At 41.2% G+C, this 21,467-nt stretch overlaps 2 protein-coding genes and 1 long non-coding RNA gene across 8 annotated transcripts; 1 reads left to right on the forward strand and 2 right to left on the reverse strand.

Annotated features, from left to right (window-relative positions):
* The first annotated feature begins 1,610 nt into the window (after positions 1–1,610).
* Positions 1,611–7,215, forward strand: LOC307022374 (uncharacterized protein). Of its 3 annotated transcripts, none has more exons than XM_079655167.1 (12): positions 1,611–2,288; positions 2,537–2,693; positions 3,990–4,197; positions 4,283–4,409; positions 4,603–4,899; positions 5,056–5,146; positions 5,466–5,541; positions 5,634–5,891; positions 6,134–6,305; positions 6,476–6,560; positions 6,651–6,879; positions 6,998–7,215. In XM_079655167.1, exons 5-10 carry the CDS (start codon positions 4,865–4,867, stop codon positions 6,516–6,518), a joined length of 675 nt encoding a protein of 224 aa, XP_079511293.1. In that variant the 5' UTR covers positions 1,611–2,288; positions 2,537–2,693; positions 3,990–4,197; positions 4,283–4,409; positions 4,603–4,864; the 3' UTR covers positions 6,519–6,560; positions 6,651–6,879; positions 6,998–7,215. The 3 variants fall into 3 exon arrangements, with proteins under 3 accessions (XP_079511293.1, XP_079511295.1, XP_079511294.1); XM_079655169.1 differs by having other exon boundaries at positions 4,709–4,899; XM_079655168.1 differs by lacking the exons at positions 1,611–2,288; positions 2,537–2,693 and adding an exon at positions 3,876–3,894.
* A 290-nt stretch (positions 7,216–7,505) lies between these two features.
* Positions 7,506–18,472, reverse strand: LOC307046258 (uncharacterized protein). 4 transcript variants are annotated; one of them, XM_079692606.1, is made up of 4 exons: positions 17,876–18,472; positions 17,088–17,315; positions 7,894–8,121; positions 7,506–7,713 (listed from the first exon to the last, which is right to left on the reverse strand). In XM_079692606.1, the coding sequence occupies exons 2-4, from the start codon at positions 17,300–17,302 to the stop codon at positions 7,692–7,694; spliced, it is 465 nt and encodes a 154-aa protein (XP_079548732.1). In that variant the 5' UTR covers positions 17,303–17,315; positions 17,876–18,472; the 3' UTR covers positions 7,506–7,691. The 4 variants fall into 4 exon arrangements, with proteins under 4 accessions (XP_079548732.1, XP_079548731.1, XP_079548733.1 ...); XM_079692605.1 differs by lacking the exon at positions 17,876–18,472 and having other exon boundaries at positions 17,088–17,848; XM_079692607.1 differs by lacking the exons at positions 17,088–17,315; positions 17,876–18,472 and adding an exon at positions 8,418–8,712 and having other exon boundaries at positions 7,508–7,713.
* Positions 18,473–19,758: 1,286 nt separating this feature from the next.
* On the reverse strand, positions 19,759–21,163 carry LOC307018625. The gene is made up of 2 exons (XR_013802463.1): positions 20,337–21,163; positions 19,759–20,210 (listed from the first exon to the last, which is right to left on the reverse strand). It is a non-coding gene; the product is annotated as an uncharacterized lncRNA (long non-coding RNA).
* Positions 21,164–21,467: the final 304 nt, after the last annotated feature.

A 21,467-nucleotide genomic window follows, 5' to 3' on the forward strand; every position in this document is an offset into this window, starting at 1 on the left:
CAATAGATTAAATGTGTGAAGGATCGCCCTCCTCTGCAGTTTTCTTCAGTTATGGAGCGTCTTTCAGCTCATTGTTTGGTTGATTCTCACAGCTCTCATCAGCATCATCATTTCATGACGCATCCGGCCGTCTTCAGTGAAAAATATGTATTTACACCCTACCTGCAGCAGCCAGACAAAGTTTGCAACTAGTTAGTTAAAACAACCTATGTTGAGTGCCAGTGCCAACAGAGAGTGCCAGTGCCTCTCTGTTGGCCTTCCCTGTACGGAGTTCTGCACCTGCTGTGCAGAATGTCAAAATGTGTCCCCTAACGTTTCTAAGGAACCTGACAATTAACATTATATTATAGTATCTATTTACTTGACCTCTCACATCATTATTTGATGATTTGTATACTGTACTTTGAATTAAGGTTCCAGTTTCAATAAAACCTGTACTATTTACACCTATGTTTTAGAGGCTTACAATTTAGAACTAATACACTTGATTGTATTGGGTTACTCTTATTCTGACTATTTGGTGATGTAGTTCAGCCACCTGGTATTTCCCTCTCCAAATATAATGACCATCAGAGTAAGCATTCTTAACTTATAAGCTATTGTGCCACTTATCCCCCATTCGGAATTTGACTGTATCAGAGAAGAGGTATGCCTATGTCTAAAGAAATCTCATTTGCAATAGAACTATACCAGATATTTCCATACAACTACTGATTAGTGTTTTCAATAGCACCCTTGACAATTCAGTAATGGTATATTTTTTAGGGATTTCTGTTTTTCTGATAAATTAGAGAAAAGTGATTGAGTCCTATGTTCCTATCACCAAAAGTACAATTTCCATCTAAACTAAAGCTAAGTTTACAGGACTATAATTCAGTATTATTTTAGTTAAATAATTGTCTGACTATTTGGTGATGTAGGACAGCCACCTGGTTCATACCTCAGCAAATCTAAAGAGGATCAGAGAGGTCACTCTCAAGTTATGGGGTTTCTTGTCACCTTTCCCATATTCGGCCTGATCTAATTTGGTCTTTTTCAGGGATTGGGGTAGTTCTAAAGAACAACCCAAAAAACTTTTTTTCCCCCAAAATAAAATTTGACAACAATCAATTTCATTAATGGGAGACCCTAAAGATAAGAAAAATCATTGTTGTCATTTGTTCTACCTCGGGTAGGGGTATCTCAAAATCTGAGGGCCCTTCCTGCTAGACTAGTGGTATTCTTTAAAATCTCAGCTACTCCAAAAACTTTACAAATGTAAATTAGAGTGGATTAGTCTTCAGCCTATAAAAGCAGGTGTATCAAATATTCTCTGACACTGCAGGGACATTTCTAAAGTTCCTGGTTACATCATTAGGGTTATTTCTGCTCAGGCTTCAAGACTGCAAAGCGTTTGATATAAAATGGAGACGTCACGTAGACATTGGTATATATACAAGGCAGAAAGGATCTAACAGAAACATACTGTTGTGAGGAATTTTGGAAATGTAGAATCTAGGTTTTTTGGAGCTTGACCCTAAAGACCTCAGGCTGCTCAAGAAGTCGTTTTTCGTGCCTATACTTTGACAAGTGTACATGCTTTAAAGAGCATCTTGCAGGTTTTTATTTTTTCTACATTTATGCTTAAACTTGCTTGAAAATTACAATTAAAAAAGTGAATGCAGGATTTGATATGTTTTACGAGACATAAGGGCAGGAATTCAGAGGGAAAGGAGCAATTTTGAGCTCTGCTCTTAAAAACGGCTTTTTTTTAAGGTCATACGTCAAACGCGTCATATTACATCACACAGGGGACACATCTCCGCTCTCTGACCGAGGGTATAGTAGAGTTGCGTTGAGTAGAGCGGTTGTGTTTTAAGGAGCTGGTATTTTTCGGTAGTTCTACATTGTATTTCACCATTTGTAATCATTGTGCAGTATTGTGTTTGTGCAGGTTGCACAAATACCAGCCTGTCAGGACATCGAGTCCACTATTTCCCTAACAGGAAAAGAAAGCTGGCTAACTTTCGGTCCTGGGTTCGTTTTGTGCAGACAAAGAGACGGGACTTCAATGCTGCGTCTGTGACGAAAAACGCGGTCGTTTGTGGCGCTCATTTTCGACCGGAGGATTATGGGTCAAGTGATGTGATTGAGTGCAGTATGGGATATCGAAGCCAGGACCGTGTGAGGCTGATAGCTAGTGCGGTTCCGTCAATACACACAGCTCTGGCAGCAGCAGCAGCAGCTGGAGTGAGAGCGCGGGAGCGTCGGTCAGAGATTCAGCAAAACGAAAACGTGAACTGTGCACCGTAAGTATTGTTTTTCTAACGTTTGCTAACTTCCAAATTAGTCAGTATAATTATTTCAATAATGACAAGCAACGTGTGTTTAGTATTTATTGTTGTAAGTTAATGTTGCTAGCTTGTTAAACCCACTTGCTAAGTCATAATGGATAATGTTAGCTAGAATTGGAGTGGGGACTTTATTTGCATATCTAATGGCGCAGTTGCTATTTATTTTCATGTGTAATCATGTGTTTCATGTGTGTGTTTTCAAGACTTTGGGAGACAACAGTACTAAAGATTCACCTACTGCCAGTGATGCTGGGCTTATAGACCCAAAGCAAGAGGTCGTCTCTCCACTGGTTCCTCAGCCAACATCTGTGCTTCACTGCGGCTCACAGTGTAACCTCAGACCTTTCCATCGTTCATCAGGTAAATGTAACACAGAAGTAGCGCGCCCATTTTACATCAAAACGCGGTAAAGACTCTGCATAGTTTTTGTACATGTTAAAAACATATTAGAAAAACATCTCAGTATGATGCAGGCTGTTACAACTCCAAGACTTGCTATGACCTCAATAATTAACATATAAATGAATTAAAACATCTCAGCCCGAATGTCAACAAAACCTGAACATAAGCTTCAGTGTTTCCCCTAGGTTTACTGCCTTGGCAGGGTGCTGATCGGGTACCCCGGAATTTTTTTTTGGGGCACCCGGAATTTTTTTTTATCCTCTGGAGCAGAGAGAGGAACTGTGGATTATTGTTATTGATATCGTACAGTAACAAAGTATTTGTACATTAAAAAGTAATACAGTTACTTTAATTCAAACTGTATTCCCTTCTTATCATGTAGCCTACAGTTCTTCCTTTCATTGATACATTTAAATCACCTGACTACAGCATATAACATACCTGCTGCAACCCTGTGCTGCTGCTGCTTCTCTCTGCCTCATCCTCTATTGCTGAAGGCAGCTCCACCTCATCTGATCTCTGATATGAAAGCAATCGTGTTATGATCATATTGAGCTATTGGTGTGAGTCTAACATTAAACAAGCAGTCTGCTTGTCATACATTGCTGAGGATACATTTTATATGGCAATTTGTTGAGTCACTACCTGCTCTCCATCTGTGAGCTATTTTTAGAATGCGCACGCTACGTTCGTTGTCGCGTTCGCGCGCGTCCACCTGGGCAGGCTGTGTGTGTCCTTCTCCCGTGACGATAACGGCTTGCGGTTAAAAAATAATAATAAACGAATTTGAAACTGGGATGGGGGACACACAAATGGGCAGACAGCAGAGCTGTTGTTCTCCTCCTTTCCTCTGCTCTTGTCTCTGATTGTGAGTGTGTGCATTCGCGTCTGTTGATAAACAGAGCGGAGGGAGAATGTGAATACGCAAGGCTGTGGACACTGAAACATGCGCATTGGATAAATAACATAGGCGTTTAGTTTATTTAATAAAAGAGCTCATGTTCAATGTGAAAAGTGAACGTAGATAGATTACTTCAGTTACAATTTGGTGCTATATATATATATTTTTTTAAAATAATTATTTAAATAAATAACACCTTGAATTTCAGGCAGGGCGCGGGGCTCCGTTGGCAGGGCGCAGCGCCCCGCCAAGAAAATGGTAGGGGAAACGCTGAGCTTTGTAAAGGTAGATTGTATGGCAGGGCTGTTGTTTATGGCAGGCACAATTATATAATATATATATTTTTATCCTAGCTGTCCAGGTACAGCCCAGGATGGTCAGTGTGGGGTGTCAGAAAGAATCTCCACTGCCCAGTCCTGCACACAGTGATGATGAGTCATCTTCTGTAACCATGGCCCACCCTGGGGATATGCCATGGAGCCCAGAGGAGGAAATAATGAGCGAGTCGTCTGACGAGGAACCATCAAAAGAGCCACTGCAGCGAACTAATGTTGATCTCAAGTAAGTCTTCTTTTAATTTTAGATGATGTGTACTGTATTACCAAATTGTGTGGGTCAGAAATAACAAGTGTTTTTTTTTTTTCAGTGCTGCTGACAAGTTCATTGTGTGCCAAACCCAGCTGATGTCCTTGTTCACCATTTGCCCTTCCTGTTGTGGGGAAACCCAGGGTAATGTGGAGCAGCAACAGGGAACGTATATAAAGATAAAACAAGTAAGAGGATATGTGTGAATTCCACTGATGTAAAAATAAAGGTTGTATCATAACCTGTATGTAAATGTTTGTTTTATTTTATTTTCATGTTTTATCAATTCACTGTGTCTATACTTCGTTAGTTTTATGGTATAATTGATTTTTGACTGACTAAGAGTTGTACTGGCAATGTTCTGCTTTTCACATCTCTTAGGTATGTGCAGCATGTGGGTATGAGCGTTTTTGGCAGAACCAGCCAATTCTGTACAGAAACATGCCAGCCTGCAACCTGTTACTGAGTGGGGCCATCCACTTTTCAGGTTGAATGGCTACCCAGACAATACGGATGTTGAAACGGTTAGGGCTTCAGTGCATCAGTGTCGGCACCTTCTTCCGCCATCAACGCCTGTACACAATCCCTACTATCTTGCAGGCCTGGCAAACAGCAGGCTGGGATCATCCGAGAACTGAAGGAGATGGGTGGTGGGCTAATCCTCTCTGGTGACTGCAGGTAGAACACTTCAGCTTGTATTATTTATATCAAAAAGAGGTCAAAACAATATTTAAATTACATTCATTTAGCTTTATCCAAAGCAACTTACAATAACTGCATTGCATTGTTTTTTGAGCTTTAACGTCTGAATTAAACTGTTTTTGACACTCATAGGTCAGACTCTCCTGGCCATTGTGCCAAATATGGCACCTACTCCTTGATCGAGGACAGAATAAACAAGGTTTTGGATCTTCAACTTGTCCAGGTAAGTTAACGTTATCAGTCACACAAATCAGATGTGCTTTCGTCTGATGTGACACGGTTAGTGATATGACTGCATAATGTTGTTTTACAGAGCTCAGAGGTCCCAAGCAGCACCTGGTGTGAACTAGAGGGTCTGAAACGCAGCATTGACTTCCTTAAGGAGCAACACATGCAAGTTTCAGCCCTTATTACGGACTGAAATCGCCAGGTAAAGACACACAAGAACGTACACACAAAGATTCTTGGCGCACCATATTAACAGCAAAAAATGCATTTTCTTACTAGTTAGTAAGTAATTAAGGTGTTGTGTTTCACTCTAGGTTGCCAAGTGGGTGCGGGAGGAGTTGTGTCCAGGAGGAACGACTCATTTCTTTGATATCTGGCATATTGGTAAAAGTATGTATCTTGATGTTGGTAGGTTTGATTAGGCTGAAATTTGTTTATAATTACATTTTCTCTTTTAACATTTTGTTTCTGTTGTGAAACAGGTCTAGGGAAAGCTTTGGATGCTGCTGCAAAGGAGAGGGAGTGTGAGGACCTGAAGCTGTGGAGGCCAGCCATCATCAATCACCTGTACTGGACTGCAGCTTCCACTCCTGATGGAGATCCAGATGTGATGGAAGCCAAGTGGCAAAGTATGGTGAATCATGTTCAGGACATCCATGAACACGGCACTCCTGCATTTCCCTGCTGTGCACATCCACCTCTGGAGGGAGAAGCAAGGGACAAGGAGTGGCTGGAACCAGGTAACGTACTCTGTGAACTGTGTTGCTGAAACATCTTAGTCGTCCAAGTGCTTGTTGGTGCTTAGTTTATTTTGGTTCCAGAGCACTCCATCAATATATAACCCAAAGTGTGCGAACACATTAACAAGGCGTTATATAAATAACACCTGATAGTATCACACAATCGTGCTTTATCAGTGTAGGTAATACATGCATATGTAGACAATTCTAGTAACATCAGAACAAAATATGTGTTTGTACAGGAACAACTGCAGCCATTAAACTGGAGAGGGTGACTTTAAGAACAGCATTGGTGAAGGATGTCCGGAAGTTGTCTCCACAGCATCAGACCTATTCCCTGGAGGCATTTCACTCCCTCATCCTCCACTTTGCACCAAAGCACACTGGGTTCTCCTTCCTTGGGATGTACAGCAGGTAAATATGATGTGATGGTGAAATAATGTGTACGGCTTAGGGATGTTAATAATTAACCATTTAACCGTTAACGAACAATGCCAAGTTTAACCGACTAATGCTATCAGTTAAACAGTTTATTCACATATGTACAAACAACTTGTGAACTGCATAATCTGCTTTTTCTACAGGCTTCTCATGGCAGCCCTGCACTTTAACCACAATAGCAGGTAGTTGGCTGGGTAGTTCGCCCTATCAAGGAGAAGCCATCATACGGTTAGCTTATTTACTCGGTCCCTAAATATTATTTATTGTGTGATGCATCTATAATATCACTGAATGTGATCACTTGTTTCCTTCCTTCAGCATACGCTGCAGCCCTGATGGAGTCTCTAAGAGAGGACTACTCCAGGTCCCCAGAGACTCTACGAGAGAGCAGTGCAGTCTTGTCCTCCACTGCCCCTGCCCCCCTTTCCACTTCCTGCCAGGAGATCGCCAAGGATGAGGCAGTTGGCCTTTATCTGGCACGGCATTCCCGGTTTAACACAGGAAATTAGTGTGAAACCAGCAGATTCTGTGGTTCACAGTTTTTAGGGTAAGATTATTCTAAATTGACATTTGTTTATTTGTTAGATAAAACCTGGTAAGAGATTTTGATGGTGCAAAAATCAATATTAATATATAATAACAATATTTTCTTTCTCTCTTCATAGGATATGTTGGGACAGGTCCTAAAGCTTGCCGCTGTATTTACTCCCTCCATCTGACAGGAGGGAGCCTCGTTGAGCTGCGATAATAATATTAAATAAATAATTCCATATTCATAAATGAAATGATATGCAAATAAAATGTTCTTGGCTGTGGACTTGTACTCTACATAATTATGTTGAGTTCATGGTAATTTAATTCAATAAACAATAACTGCAATGAACAGATAGCATTTTCTGACTCATAAAATGATTGGATATGGTGTAATTTGTTAAATGATTCTGTGTTGAAAAATGTATATCTTTAAAAACTGCATTGGTGTATTAGGGCGGGCCATACTATTTTTTATTTTGTAAATCGATCGAGAGGAGTGTTCAAATAACGTATTTTGGTGGTTATTAATGAAAAGACACTATCTATAAATCAATCAATGTTTATTTGTGTAAATTGAAAAAATACCACATTTACGGCATAGGTAGACAAAATGTTTGGAAATGCATGTGTATGTGAACACATAGTGCGAACACACTATGATTGTGATTAATTGTATTGATCGTCACCAAAATGAGGCCACTCAAAACCTTTGTAAATTCCTCCTTCTTCTGGGAACTGTCTTCTGATGACAGACACAACACATGAGGGTAAGGGCTTCCTAATGTGCCTGCCTAGAACTCCACAGGCCCAGTGGAGGACCTGCCTCTAAGCTGTGTAGCGGTATTGCCTGGGGATAGGGACACAATATCTACAGGTAAACTTGGTAGCCTTGTTAACATCATCAACAAGTGTTATATAGTATATAATCTACAGGTTCTGGGTTTTGAAACCTGCTAAACACTCGGGGTCAATAGCAACTGTATTATCTTTAATAGTATTTATCTTTTTAATTGTAATCTAAACATACTCATGTCTGCTGGCCTGAAGCGGGCCATGCTCCTGCCTGAAGTTCATGTAGGCTATCTGTAGCACAAAGGGATTCAGACAGCATGCTTCAAAGCCTGGGTGCAGTGTCAGGCATGTTATGTCTGGTCTGGGGGTGAGGTTCTCCACCAGGGCCCAGAAGGGATCCACCTCCCTGCAGCACATGCTCTCCACAGCTGAGGTCATGGGCTGGCATTCCCCACACAAGCACCTACAAAACAAAACGTTTATCAGGAAACCGTATTACATCTCTCCCCCCTTCGCTGCTCTCTCCCTCCCCTCCGGTACACAGCACTGTAAAACGTAGTGTGGATTTGCTTTAGGTAACGCGAGATACGGCTGATACTTGCGCATTAGTTTCTGTTATGGATCAGTATCAACAGTCCTGCCAGTAACGTTACTATATTATCAATGCTACTTTAGTTATAGCCTGATATATGATAGCTAACTTTACAATGTTGTGATGTGACGTTAGCTAACATTCTGTAGCTAAGGCCGGTCACTCACCAAGATAGCTGCCCAGTTCTCCACTGGTTCTCCTCACACCACAGCTCAATTTCTCTCCGATGGCCGTTATTTCTTCTAATCCTTGGCTGCTCCTGGTCTCTTGGACGCCTAGCAGGCTCATAATTATAAGGTTGTGGTCCGTCATATGCATTCGAATATTCATGTTCAACTTCTTCTGTGTCTTCTGTGTCGAAACTAGCATTGGGATCCATGTGTATTAATACGTTACACCGGCCGCTCTCCCCCTTGTGTCCCCCGTGTTACGTCACACGCGGGAGGTCACGTGACGAGGCTTTTTTATGCGGAAGTGAACATTTCTTACAAAAACGACGCCTGATGTCACTGTAGTGTATATTTCTGTATATTTTGGGGAAAATCTAGTGTATTCATCATTTTCCTACAAATTTATTCACAGGTGTCTTTAACCTGGAAGTTGCTCTTTAATGTTCAAAAAGCTCTTTATTTTCCTCATACTGCCTGTGCAGCACCTCTTTTCACCCTCTGCCTGAAACCAGAGCCCAGTCTGCTCTGATTGGTTAGCTGGCCGGCTCTGTTGTGATGGGTCAACAGATTAGAGATGTCCCGCCCCTTAGCCTATCACGTACAATGTGTCGGAGCGATAGCTAATAGAAGCGCAAGTGTAATATTGTGATGTCATTATGTTACGGAAGTAAACAAAGGAGTTTAATCGAGAAACTCCCTCTGTCGTGAACTTTGGGGTGTCAGTCTTTGCAGAACATTTACATGCACAAAAACCTATGGAACGTGCGCCTGTTGCGTTAAGAAAACAGCAATATTATTTACAAAGATTAAATAGTTAAAAAAAATAATAACAATACCTGGCTTTGGTCATGTTATGTTCACTTTACTACAATGGGTTTATAATGTGTATTTGCCTCTAGCAATATTAGTAATTTTTGAGAGATCTATTTATTATAGCTATGTTTAATGTGTTTACCCCTGTAGCACTCCAACTTGTAGTTTCTAAAACTGTGCGGTTTTGTTGATACATCAATGCTGAGTGTGAGTGTGTTGTTGTGGTGGACTGTGGAGCAGGTGAGGCTGCTGATGAATCTGCTCTCTGTTCTGTCCTGTGGTTTCTGGCAGACAGAAAGACTGAGAGTCAAAATAAATGGCAGTTCAGAGTGCAGAGTCAACTCACTCAAGTATTCTTACAGGTGTGTGTGTGTGTGTGTGTGTGTGTGTGTGTGTGTGTGTGTGTGTGTGTGTGTGTGTGTGTGTGTGTGTGTGTGTGTGTGTGTGTGCTCCCCCCGCAGAGTTGTGTGAGTGGGATGAGATTAAGAAGAATAGAGTGAGGGAGAAGGGGGAGAGGATACGGGAGGGTAGGTGAAGGGGGGGGGGGGGGGGTGAAACATGTATGGGGAAGATCGTAAACAAACACTGTAGCTTTTCATGCTACCTGCAAACCTGGAGTGGAGTTTTACTGGAACAGGATTTATTTTTGTACTATTTATTTCCGAATTATTTTTGACTTAGTTTGAGTTTAATGTGAAATCGTTTCCAAATTTGAATGTAAATTATTATATTACTTGATCATATTCAATTACATTAAGGTTTGGAGAGTAATGGATTACATGTAACAGGATAATCAGGATTAAAAGAAAGGTAACTGTATTCCCTTACACTTACTTAAAAAAAAAAAGTAGGCATGACTGATTAAAATGTTAACAAAAACGTAAAAGATCTTATTGTGAATGCTGTTAAAGGAACATAGTTTATTTATTCTTTATAAACTGTTCTGTATGTTAATACTGAGAGAATCTATACGCCTACTGCCTGAATCCGCTTTATCAACAGGCTCTCACTCCATAAACGTGCAGGAGCGACGCTTGGTCAGGGTCACCGAGGCGTGCAGTTGGGACGCTCCAAGGCTCCTTCAGCTTCATAAAGGGACGCAAATAGCTTTCAACTGATTGCAATGTATTCCCATCTGCGGCGGGATTTGACGCTCATGGAAGCACGGCATTCGTTTGTGTCGGCTGCCCTTAAAGGCAATGTGAGCGTCCATTCCCATTGGATAACGGAGAATTGTACACCCGGAACTAAGTATTCCCCTTACTGTCGATTGATTTTACAGTGATATCTGCACTTCTCATCGACTAAAAAACACCAGATTATCCTTGTTAATTACACAACATTGATTGGTTGAAATTGTGATTGGTTGACCTCCAACTGCATTCTATATGAAAAATAACGTTTCGTAAAAGATAAAATCATACTTTATTCAGCAGTGCTTGCTTTACTCTTTGAAAGTCATCACATGAATGCATTGTAATAAATGGTTCGGCTGCATTAAATATTACACATCTGTCGTAGTTCTTTATTTATAGACAGAGATCTGGCCTCAGAATAGACCGGAAACTATTCTTTTACCGTTCTGTTTTAATTTCACAATAAAGTCAGTGGTAATAATTTGTTTTGATATTATTGTTTTTTATTAACTACTAGACCGCTGGGTCATGTTAAGACCATATTTTCTGTGTTGCTGTGGGTTTTTTCCATCGCTTTTGGGTTACAAATATCAAAACAATAACAGAATATATCCATCGTAAACTAAACCAGAAACGGCAGTATATTTTTATTTTTTCTTCTCCAACAGACCGCTGACAAGGACCGACACAGGAACACATTCATGCACACTGCAGTAACTCTGTACAATAAATCACCTCTGGCTGGAAGAGAACTCGCTGCTCCATAGTTTCTCTTGGAATAAAACCTTGCTGTACATTTTATATATATTAGAGATATATATTATATACATTTTCTTTTCTTTCTATTCTTGTTTATTTGTAGTTTTGTGTTATTGTAAAATGCCTTGTCTTTTGCTGCTGAAACAAAAACAATTTCCAAAATTAGGATCAATAAAGTACCATCTTATCTTATTTTACCGCAGCATCCGGACTAAAACCACCAGACTAAGGGACAGTTTCATCCCACAGGCCAGGGCCGGCCCGTAGCATTGGCGTTATAGATTTTCATCTGGGGAGGCTGGTTGAAAAACATTTTTGACCGTTGGTGCTCATCCTAATTTTCGGCCTTGATGTAACAACATTCATAATTAAGTAAATGTAACACCCTTTTTTGACCCCGGTTACACTTTTCATTTGCCCTGTACGATGGGCGCTGTAAGTGATGAAAATGGGGGATGTTGGCTTATCTGGCGCCCGCAGCCCACAGCCAAAGTAAGAGTGAGCTTGGGAGCGAATGAGGGAGAGAGGGAGGGTGCACCGGTACTTGACCGGTACCGGCGCTGTTGTTATTAGAATCTGGTGCTAGCTGCTCTAACGGATATTAGAAGAAGACGTTTCTACAATAATGTGGAGGGAGAGTCCTCTCCAGTCAGACTGAGAGGCTGATGACTACAGCTCAGTGAGGTAAAGGACTCTTGAGTGTTTAGATAGTTCACTTTAGCAACCCCAATGTAAAGTGAATGAGGCTGCTTTGTCGTGGTGCACACACGCATTTCTACAACGTCCAGCAGTGAGCTTTCATTCTATAAAACGTTTTTAAAATCTACTTTAGCTTGTAGTAACTCATGGGAGGCTTCTTTTATTTTATTTGTATTCATAATAATTTTTATTTTTCGTCAGAATTATGGTGCATTAGTTACGAGTTTTTGTTCTCAAAAAACGGTGCATAATACAACTGTGATTTTTATTAAATTAGTTAGTTTTTAAGGAAGGCCAGAGCTTCAGCTTTGTCAAATAGATTGTACCCCTACTTGTTAACAGGAAGCTCCTACAGACAAACCAAAATTATTAATCACATGGAAATATTAAAACAATACAAGTTATTTACCCATTGGATGATCACATCTCTTGTTTGGCCGTTTGGATCGATGACCAGCAGTCAATATTGATTGAAGCTAAATGGGCTCAGCTGGACCTATGTTATTACGTCAAAGTGCCGTTCCTAAGTCTCTCGAGAGGTGACCTGTTGCAGGAAAACAATGATGGAAACGTGAGTGAGAGATTGAGAGAGTACATAAAAGTAGCTAAGTAGTATTTCAAATATTTTTAATGTCATGGCTGAATATATACTGAATTCAGGTAATTCAGCCAAGAGTGATATATCTGCAACAACGTTTTGCTGAAGACGGAAAATGTTAATGTTGATAGGTAGTGCCAGGGGGCAAACAACGCTACTAGGATTCATCCTCTGTCTGGAGAACATGAATGTTGGTACAAAATGTCATAGTTCTTGAGATATTGAGTGGATTAAAGAATATAAATAGTTCTTGCCGTTTTGATTTTGTAACTTAAAGGCTGATTGCACTTATTTTAAGTCACTTTGATAAACGGGTAAGCCAAATGTAACTTTATGTATTCATGTACTTTTTGTTTACTTTCATAACAGTGACATGTGTAACATTCACGCTCCCATTGGCTAGCGCTCGAACACATTGTACATGATAGGCAAAGGGTCGGGACATCTCTAAGCAGTTGACCAATCAAAGAAGAGCCAGCCAGCTAACCAATCAGAGCAGACTGGGCTCTGGTTTCAGACAGAGGGTGAAAAGAGGTGCTGCAGCACAGGCAGTATGCGCACACACACACACACACACACACACACACACACACACACACACACACACACACACACACACACACACACACACACACACACACACACACACACACACACACACACACACACACACACACACACACACACACACACACACACACACACACACACACACACACACACACACACACTGACAGAGCGTTGGTGCCAAAGTGGGCATCTGGTCCGTGGACTATCACAGGGGAGCGAACCGTAACACTAACATAATCATAATCATAATCATAATCATAATCATAATATCTCTCTCTCTCTCTCTCTCTCTCTCTCTCTCTCTCTCTCTCTCTCTCTCTCTCTCTCTCTCTCTCTCTCTCTCTCTCTCTCTCTCTCTCTCTCTCTCTCTCTCTCTCTCTCTCTCTCTCTCTCTCTCTCTCTCTCTCTCGCCATTACACACACACACACACACACACACACACACACACACACACACACACACACACACACACACACACACACACACACACACACACACACACACACACACACACACACATACATACACACACCTTTAAACGTTATTGAGTGTTTTGGGAGGAATAACTGCTGGAGTGTCAACAGCCAAGTTTTGTTGGCATTGACACTCTTAACTCTTTAAGTAATAAAGCTATTCTGTGATCTGCATCGGGCATATGGCTCAGGCATAGGGACCCAAACTGTCAGTGGGCTCCACGTCCTTCACCTACAAAATATAACTCAAATTAATGACTAAGATAAGACCAAAGCAATTAAGAAAGAAAGAAAAAAAAGATGAACACAAAGAGAAACAAAACAACTACAAAAGTGGCAAAACGACCACTGAAAAAAAAACACTATGTAAAGACCGAAACACTATGTAAAGACCGAAACAAAGAGACAAAAAAACAACTACAAAGACAAACAAAATGTCCGTAAAAGGACACAAAATGACCTCAATATGAAACAAAACAACTACAAGGAAGAACAAAACATAAAGACACTAAATTATGATCGAGCAAACAAAAAGGCATACACTGAACATATTTAACGTTGACATTAATTGATTATATTTGGTCAACACATAATTGTATTAGGTTATTTGAAAGCAATAATATTAAGTTGAACCTAATACTTAAAGTTAATATTATTGCTTTCAAGTAACCCAATAGAGTTACGTGTAATCTGTTGACATAATATAATCATTTAAAGTCAATGTTTCAGTTTTTCAGTGTAGATGCACCAAAGCACCAACAAGTGAGCAGAAGATCAACACATATAACACAAACAAACACAAAAAGCGGATTGTCTTTCAGACAACAAAACCACATGCTGCTGTAATTAATACTATCTGAACACACAGTATGGTACTTATTTTCAGCTGGTGAGACTTAAATACCCGATCTGACTTGCCTGCAGAGGGTCCTTCTCTTGTTTGTATTATTATGTTATATTACATAGTATTTCCAGTCCTTCACACTGTTATTAGCAGAAAATGTTTAAGCAGCAGTGTCACCATGAAGCACCGCCATTCACTACTATTATTCATTCAATGGCAATTTGTCAAAATAGCAAAGCATAAAAGACTGACCGATAGAAATGGTCTTTTACACTTTTCTCATCTTTATGTAACCCCCCTCGTGTTTTTATTATACTCCGTCCTATATTTGTGATGCTATTTTTATATATCTTTTTTTAAATAATGCCATATGTTTAATCCGGCTGTTTTTCTAATGATTGCTTCATGTGTTAAATGTATAAAACCAATAAACAAATGTTGACTAAATTAAACTCAACCGATCCACTAACCAGCTTTTTACAGAGCTTCAAACTACTTTTTCTGAAATCTAACTGAACTTTCACAATTCATTCACATAACACCTCTAAATCTTGTTGTCGGACATACTTCCTCTCCTTATTGTTCCCAAATCTGATCCCTCATGACCCCTCAGATTTATTCCGCCCCCATGGGGGGACCCGACACCCATGTTGGGGACCATTGCTCTAGGTTATCTGCCAAACTCCCCTACAATCTTATTTCAATAAATTGTAGTCAGGTACAGAGGTGGGTGAAGTACTAAGAGTGTACTTGAGTAAAAGTAGAAGTACCAGAGTGAAGACTCTGTTACAAGTAAAAGTGCTGCATTAAAAATTGTACTCAAGGTAAAGTACAAAAGTATTAGCATCAAAATGTACTTAAAGTACTAGAAGTAGTCACTCTGCAGATTGGTCCATTTCAGAATAATATAAATGATATGTTCTATATTTATTGATGCATAATGTGTTTATCAAAGCTGGTAAAGGTGCAGCTGGTTGTAATGACTTTTTATACTGCAGGGTAGCTAGTGAATTTACTCCAGGTGGAACTCAAGTCTGATTTAAGTGTTGATTATATTTCACATAATTAATTCAAATCTGTAAAGTAACTAAATTTATAAAATAAATGAAATGGAGTAAAAGTACATGATTAACCTCTGAATTGTAGTGGAGGAGAAGTACAAAGTAGCATTACATGGAAGTACAGGTATCTCAACATTTTACTTAAATAAGGTTACTGAGTAAATGTACTTAGTTACTTCCCACCTCTGTTCAGGTATCATAAAATAAAATACAACAGAAACCTCTAAAAATGTACCCGTTTGGCGACTCTCAGATTTATTTTCTGGCTATGACTGGCTCTAGACCTTGAGAGCATTCTCATTGCTGAGTAAGTGTGTCACTGCATGCTGCCCTCAGATGGAGCATGATTTCTGTCACTGATCTGCAGTACTCAACATGAACCACCAGAGTGCAGGCTGCTCCCACAGATCTACAGAAACGTTCACGCATGTCACTTTAGGTTAACCCTGCACTGACACATAGTCTAATTAGGTGAGATGCATGAACATAATTGTGCAAAATCTTGTGAAATAACGCATCTACACAATGTGAAAGCACTGCAGATTTGTTATGTTCTGGTTTTAGAGCAGATGGGAGAAAAGCAGTAGACAAAACTAAATCCTGGAACTGTATTTACATGCTTTTCAGGTTAATGTGTGACAGTATGTGCTGTCTTTATTATGTCTCACTCTGCCCACGCTAACAGACTGGGAGTCAACCTTTGACCCCTGATAGTTTTTCCAGTGGTCCCCATGGAGACCAATCCCCGTGACAACTCAGTAACCTGATCCACCAGTCAGGTAAATCAGGTAACCCTCACTCAGGAGGCCGGGCCCAAATAAATAGAACAGGGAAGAGAAAAGTTTAAAGAAAGGATGGTAGAAAGCAGATGAATGCATCTGTCAGTTAAAAACAGAAAGGACACCATGCTGGAGGAAGGAGAGGACACTCAGGACGTTGACACGCAGGATAATGAGCATGAGGAGGGATAATGAGGATGAGGAGGATGATGGGACGTTCACTAACATCTCTCTAGCAGACGACACAGGTAAAGCCTCAGAGGGACTTTTCTGCCATTGTGTTTTTTTTTTTAAAGATAGCCCTTTTCTGCCCTTTATATGTATTCAACAAACATCTCTGTTGTGAATGACAGTGCATGGGACAGGTGGTTAAGGCAGTTGTTTAGTAACGCAACCAAGTGCCATAAGGCCAACTTGTAAAACCAAAGTGTTGGTTCTTTTAAACTGCATATCACTGTGCAACTGTGCAAATTCACAGTTTTCGAAATTGATGCTTTTAACTTCAACATTTAAAAAAAAATCTTCCCGGGGGAGCATGCCCACGGACACCCCTAGAGGAGGTTATAGGTCCCCTTATCATGTGAGGATATACAGTCTTCCTCCTTCTGTTCCCCTTTGTTTTGTGTTTGTTGTTGTCTGTCTGTCTGTGTGTCTGTCTTCCTGGCTGGGCGTGGCTGACCTACTTATTGATTCCTGCCAACTCACCTCCTCAGCTGCTGCTCATCACTCTGATTCATCTACTCACCTACACCTGCTATACCCGTTTTTCGTCATCCAGTATTCACTAGTTTGTCGTTTCACCACGCTGGTAATACGACTTGGTAAATTCCGCTATTAGCAAAACCAAACTTTCTGTGTTCCTGTTATCCTTATCTTGTGCTCTCTCTATTCAGTATCCGTCTGCCTACTCTGCCTGCCACGTCCAGCCACCTACCCCTCGTCTGTGTTCCTCCGTGCTTCCACGCACACCTGCCCCAACCTGCTTGCTTTCGCCAGCTCTGGATCCCCGGCTCTCCTCGTCTGTGTTCCGCCGTGCTTCTCTGCACACCTGCTCCAGCCTGCTTGCTCTCGCCAAATCGGGATCCCCGGCTTCGGACCTCCGCTCCACCTCTGGTGACACCCTGGCCCTGGACTTTGTGGATTATCCATCCCTCTTTTGTCTCTGTAAAATGGTTTAGGTTAATAGACCTTTTTGCCTCATAAACTCTGTCTCCTCTCCATAGTGTTCAGTATTGTGGGTTCACTCCTGTAAACTCTCGGAGAACGTAACAGTACGAACTGGTCAATATGAACCCCTCTGACACTGGATCGGATCCCGCCGCTGTCCAGCACGCCCTGTCTCATCAGGGAAACCTTCTGGGTTAACATGAGCAGATGATCCGAGCCTTAGTTGACAGCAATCAGTCCATGGCACTACACATCTCGAACTTTGCTGCTCAGATCTCAACCCTTACATCTTCTGCTGCATTTCCTGCCCCCTCCAATCCTCCTCAGGATTCTACTCCATGCCGGGATTTCCCCATTACCGACCCTGAGCCTTTCCATGGAGAGGTGGAAAAATGCTGAGGATTTATTTTTTCAATGCAACAAGGTATTTCGCCAGCGCCCCTTGTCGTTTTCTTCTGAGGTGGCTCAGATTAAATATGTGTTGAGTTTGCTTCGTGGAAAAGCATTAACCTGGGCCGAAGCATTGAGTTCTTCTGTGGATTACGACACACTTACCTTTGGAGTTTTTTCTGATAATTCGTCCACTGTTTTTGATCACCCCGACTTGTCTGTTAAATTTACAACAAGGGACTCGAACCGTTGCAGATTACTCTATCGAGTTTTGCACACTGGCAGCAGAAGCCCGATGGAACGAGGCGGCTTTAAGGGCTGTGTTTGTTAGGGGATCGAAGGATCAACTGAAGGATGAGCTGGCTGCAATAGATGAGCCTGCTGACCTCCAATCCTTAATCTCCTTGGTGTCTCGACTCGACAGCCGGCTGCGGGAGCGACGTGCGGAACGAGCACAGCGTTCACCTTTTGCTTTGCCAAATAAACCAAACATCCCACCCAAGTATGCTCCCTCTGTGTCCAGACCATCTGGCTTCACCTCGCCACCTTGCGTGCCCACCTTTGCTAAGGAGGAAGCAAAGCAGTTGGGACGCGCGATTATCCCCTGAGGAGCGCCTTCAATGTATGAGGTCTGGAGAGTGCCTGTATTGTGGTAAAGTGGGGCATTTCCTTGCTGGCTGTCCTGTCCGCCCAAATGCAGGGGCTCGTCAGTGAACTTGGGGGTCCTGACGATTCCACAACCTACACCTATTGTAGCCCCAACCTTGTGCCGTTTTTTTATTCCTTCCTGACTTTGTGCTAACACTCAGACCTTGCCCCTCTCTGCTCTCATTGACTCTGGTGCTGAGGATAGTTTTGTGAATTTTGAACTAGCCAAGCAGCTGGGTCTCAACTTGGAAACATTACAGAAACTGCGTATGCCTTAAATGGTAAAAGCATTGCTAGGGTTACACAGCAGACACAACCTGTAACCCTGTTAATTTCTGGTAATCACAGAGAAGTTATCCAATTTAAGGTAATTTCCGCCACCGGCAACCCCTCTGGTTCTTGGTTACCCATGGCTTCGCACCCACAATCCGCATAGCCTATAGATTGGGCTTGAGGGGACCTAACCTCCTCTAGTGGGGGTCCGGAGGCATGCTCCCCCGGGAAGATTTTTTTTTTAAATGTTGAAGTTAAAAGCATCAATCTGATGCACTTTGAGAGCTAATTAAGAGATCTATGGATACATCTCGCAACACCCATATGAAACAGAACTGTAAGCAGATTTTATTTTTCTTTATGGATATTTTACAAATCACTCCCCTTTCAAATTGTATTGTTGTTTATTAATTTCATTTCATTTCAAACCTTTATTTACCCAGGTGTATCCCATTGAGATCATTGATCTCTTTTTCAAGGGAGACCTGCTCAAGTAGGTTCCACATAAACAGAACAACAAAAAGGACATCTTACAGCATCATTACAGGGATTACAATTTACAATAACTATCCACATGAGCAGGTACCAACAGCTTCCGATTGAGTAGCATCCAACCAAGCTTTAAAAACATTTAGTGGCACCAGATTGCTCAGTTTACATTTCAATTGCAGACTATTCCAAGACAGAGGAGCTGCACATCTAAAAGCTATCTTGCCTAAGACAGTCCTAGCAGTTGGCATATTTAATAAAACTACAGCATGCGATCTCAGGCAGTAGCCACTTACAATTCGCCGTGAGATCAGGGAGCAGATATAGGATGGAAGTTTCCCTAACATGGCTTTATATATAAAAATGTACCAGTGACTGAGCCTCCGTACAGTTAGCGAAGGCAAACCAGCCCTTGCATACAGGGTACAGCGATGGGTTAATGCTTTACAGTTTGTCACAAATCTCAGTATGCTGTGATACGCAGCATCTAACTTATAAATCCAATCACCATAGTCCAGCACAGGTAAAAAGGTCACAGTGACTAGCCTTTTCCTGGCTTCAAGCGAGAAACAGGACTTGTTCCTGTAGAAGAAACCTAGCCTAACCCTCACAGTGTTAGAAAAAGTTTTTAGAGAGTACTTGTCCATGGACAAGTGAGTTTGGCAATTTACTTGTCCGAATACATTTTTCACTTGTCCAGAATGGACAAAAATTGGGGCCACTGGAATCTTCTTCTTCGCCATCGTATTTTACATTTTCACACATAGGGTTGGGTATCGTTTGGATTCGAACGATTCCGGTTCTGCTTTTCGATTCTGGTTATTTTCGGTTCTTTGAGAGGGTAAAAATAAGTCCCATGATAAAGTGGGAGAAAAATATATTTATGAAAACATTAAGTCAAATCTGTATTCCTATTTACAAATCACTTCATACTGTTTAATTTCTTATGGTTATTGAATACAATTATATAAAAATAATCTCTTCATTATTTAGTTAGTTCTAAGTGGTGCAGTTTGAGAATGTACAATTGGCCCAGTCTCCTCTGATGTTACACTGCAACCTGCCTGATACCTGCCTATGTAGAAAAGCGCTAGGCCTTAAATATAATGATAATAGGCTAATAATAATAGCTTATAATAATAAGTAATAATTAATTATTAGGCTACTTATTAGTAGCCTAATAATAAGGCCTAGCGCTTTTCTACAACTCAAAGACGCTTGCACGCTTACACATGTCCTTACGCATGTGTATTACATGCTGCAGCTGCCCAGCTGCTCACTGTTTGTAAAAGTAAATAAATAGTATTTTCATTTCAATAATGTACTTTCTATACCCTGCTTCATAAACAATACTGACATCCCTGTGCTCCTCCGAGTCTGGGGGTCCGGGGATGTGAGGACAGCGCGAGGACACAGGGAGGCTGCTTCACTTCATAAAGGAAATGGCGGTCAATATTAACAACACAGGAGCTAAAACGCTTAATAACCTTCATTACGTATTAGAGAAAGAACATAAGAAAGTTTGAAAAAGATGAGGCTGTTAAACGGGCAGCGGATCCGCTGTGTGTAGAAAGAGAGAGAGACGCTGAGCTGCACCATGCAGCGAACAGCTGATCCGGAGAATAAAGAGAGAGAGAGCTGTGGTCCGCGGGGCTCGGCCTCGCCTCCTGTCCCCACAACTCTTATTAATCCCGGTACCGGACAATTGTTATTTGTTCCTACTCGGAACAGAGTTTTGCTTCCCAACCCTGCCACTGTGCTACACTTCCAGCGCTGCCCCGCCCCGCCCCGCCCTAACTGTACAGAAAGCGGCGAGATGCATTCCCTTAGGAATCGACAAGCAGAACCGAAACTAACATTTCTAAACAAACAATGGCGGACACTGACAATTTGCGAATGAGTTCTGCCTTCTGTAAACTGAATTTATCAATAAATCAGGGCGAAAAACGTCACTTGTCCGCCGGACAAGTCAATTGAAATATCTACTTGTCCGATATTGTAAATAACACGTCCCGGACGGTGGGACGTGTACTTTTTCGCACACTGCCTCAGTTTTTTAAGCAGGATATTGACATGACGTTTAAAAGTAAGACAATCATCAAGCCAGATACCAAGGTATTTGTAACAGGTAACCAATTTTTATTCCTTGCGTAGTTACAATATCTACAACAGGCTCTGGTGTCTTTTTAGCTTTTGAAAAGAGCATTACCTTGGTTTTATCAACATTTAAAAGAAGCTTTAGTTCAGAGAGCTGAGTCTGAATAATGTTAAAAACTGCTTGCAATTCAACAACAGCCTTCTTAATGGAGGGACCTGCACAGTACATCATGGTATCGTCCGCATAAAA

This window comes from Notothenia rossii (genome assembly GCF_949606895.1).
Source record: "Notothenia rossii genome assembly, chromosome: 1".
In the NCBI taxonomy this organism is placed as follows: Eukaryota; Metazoa; Chordata; class Actinopteri; order Perciformes; family Nototheniidae; genus Notothenia; species Notothenia rossii.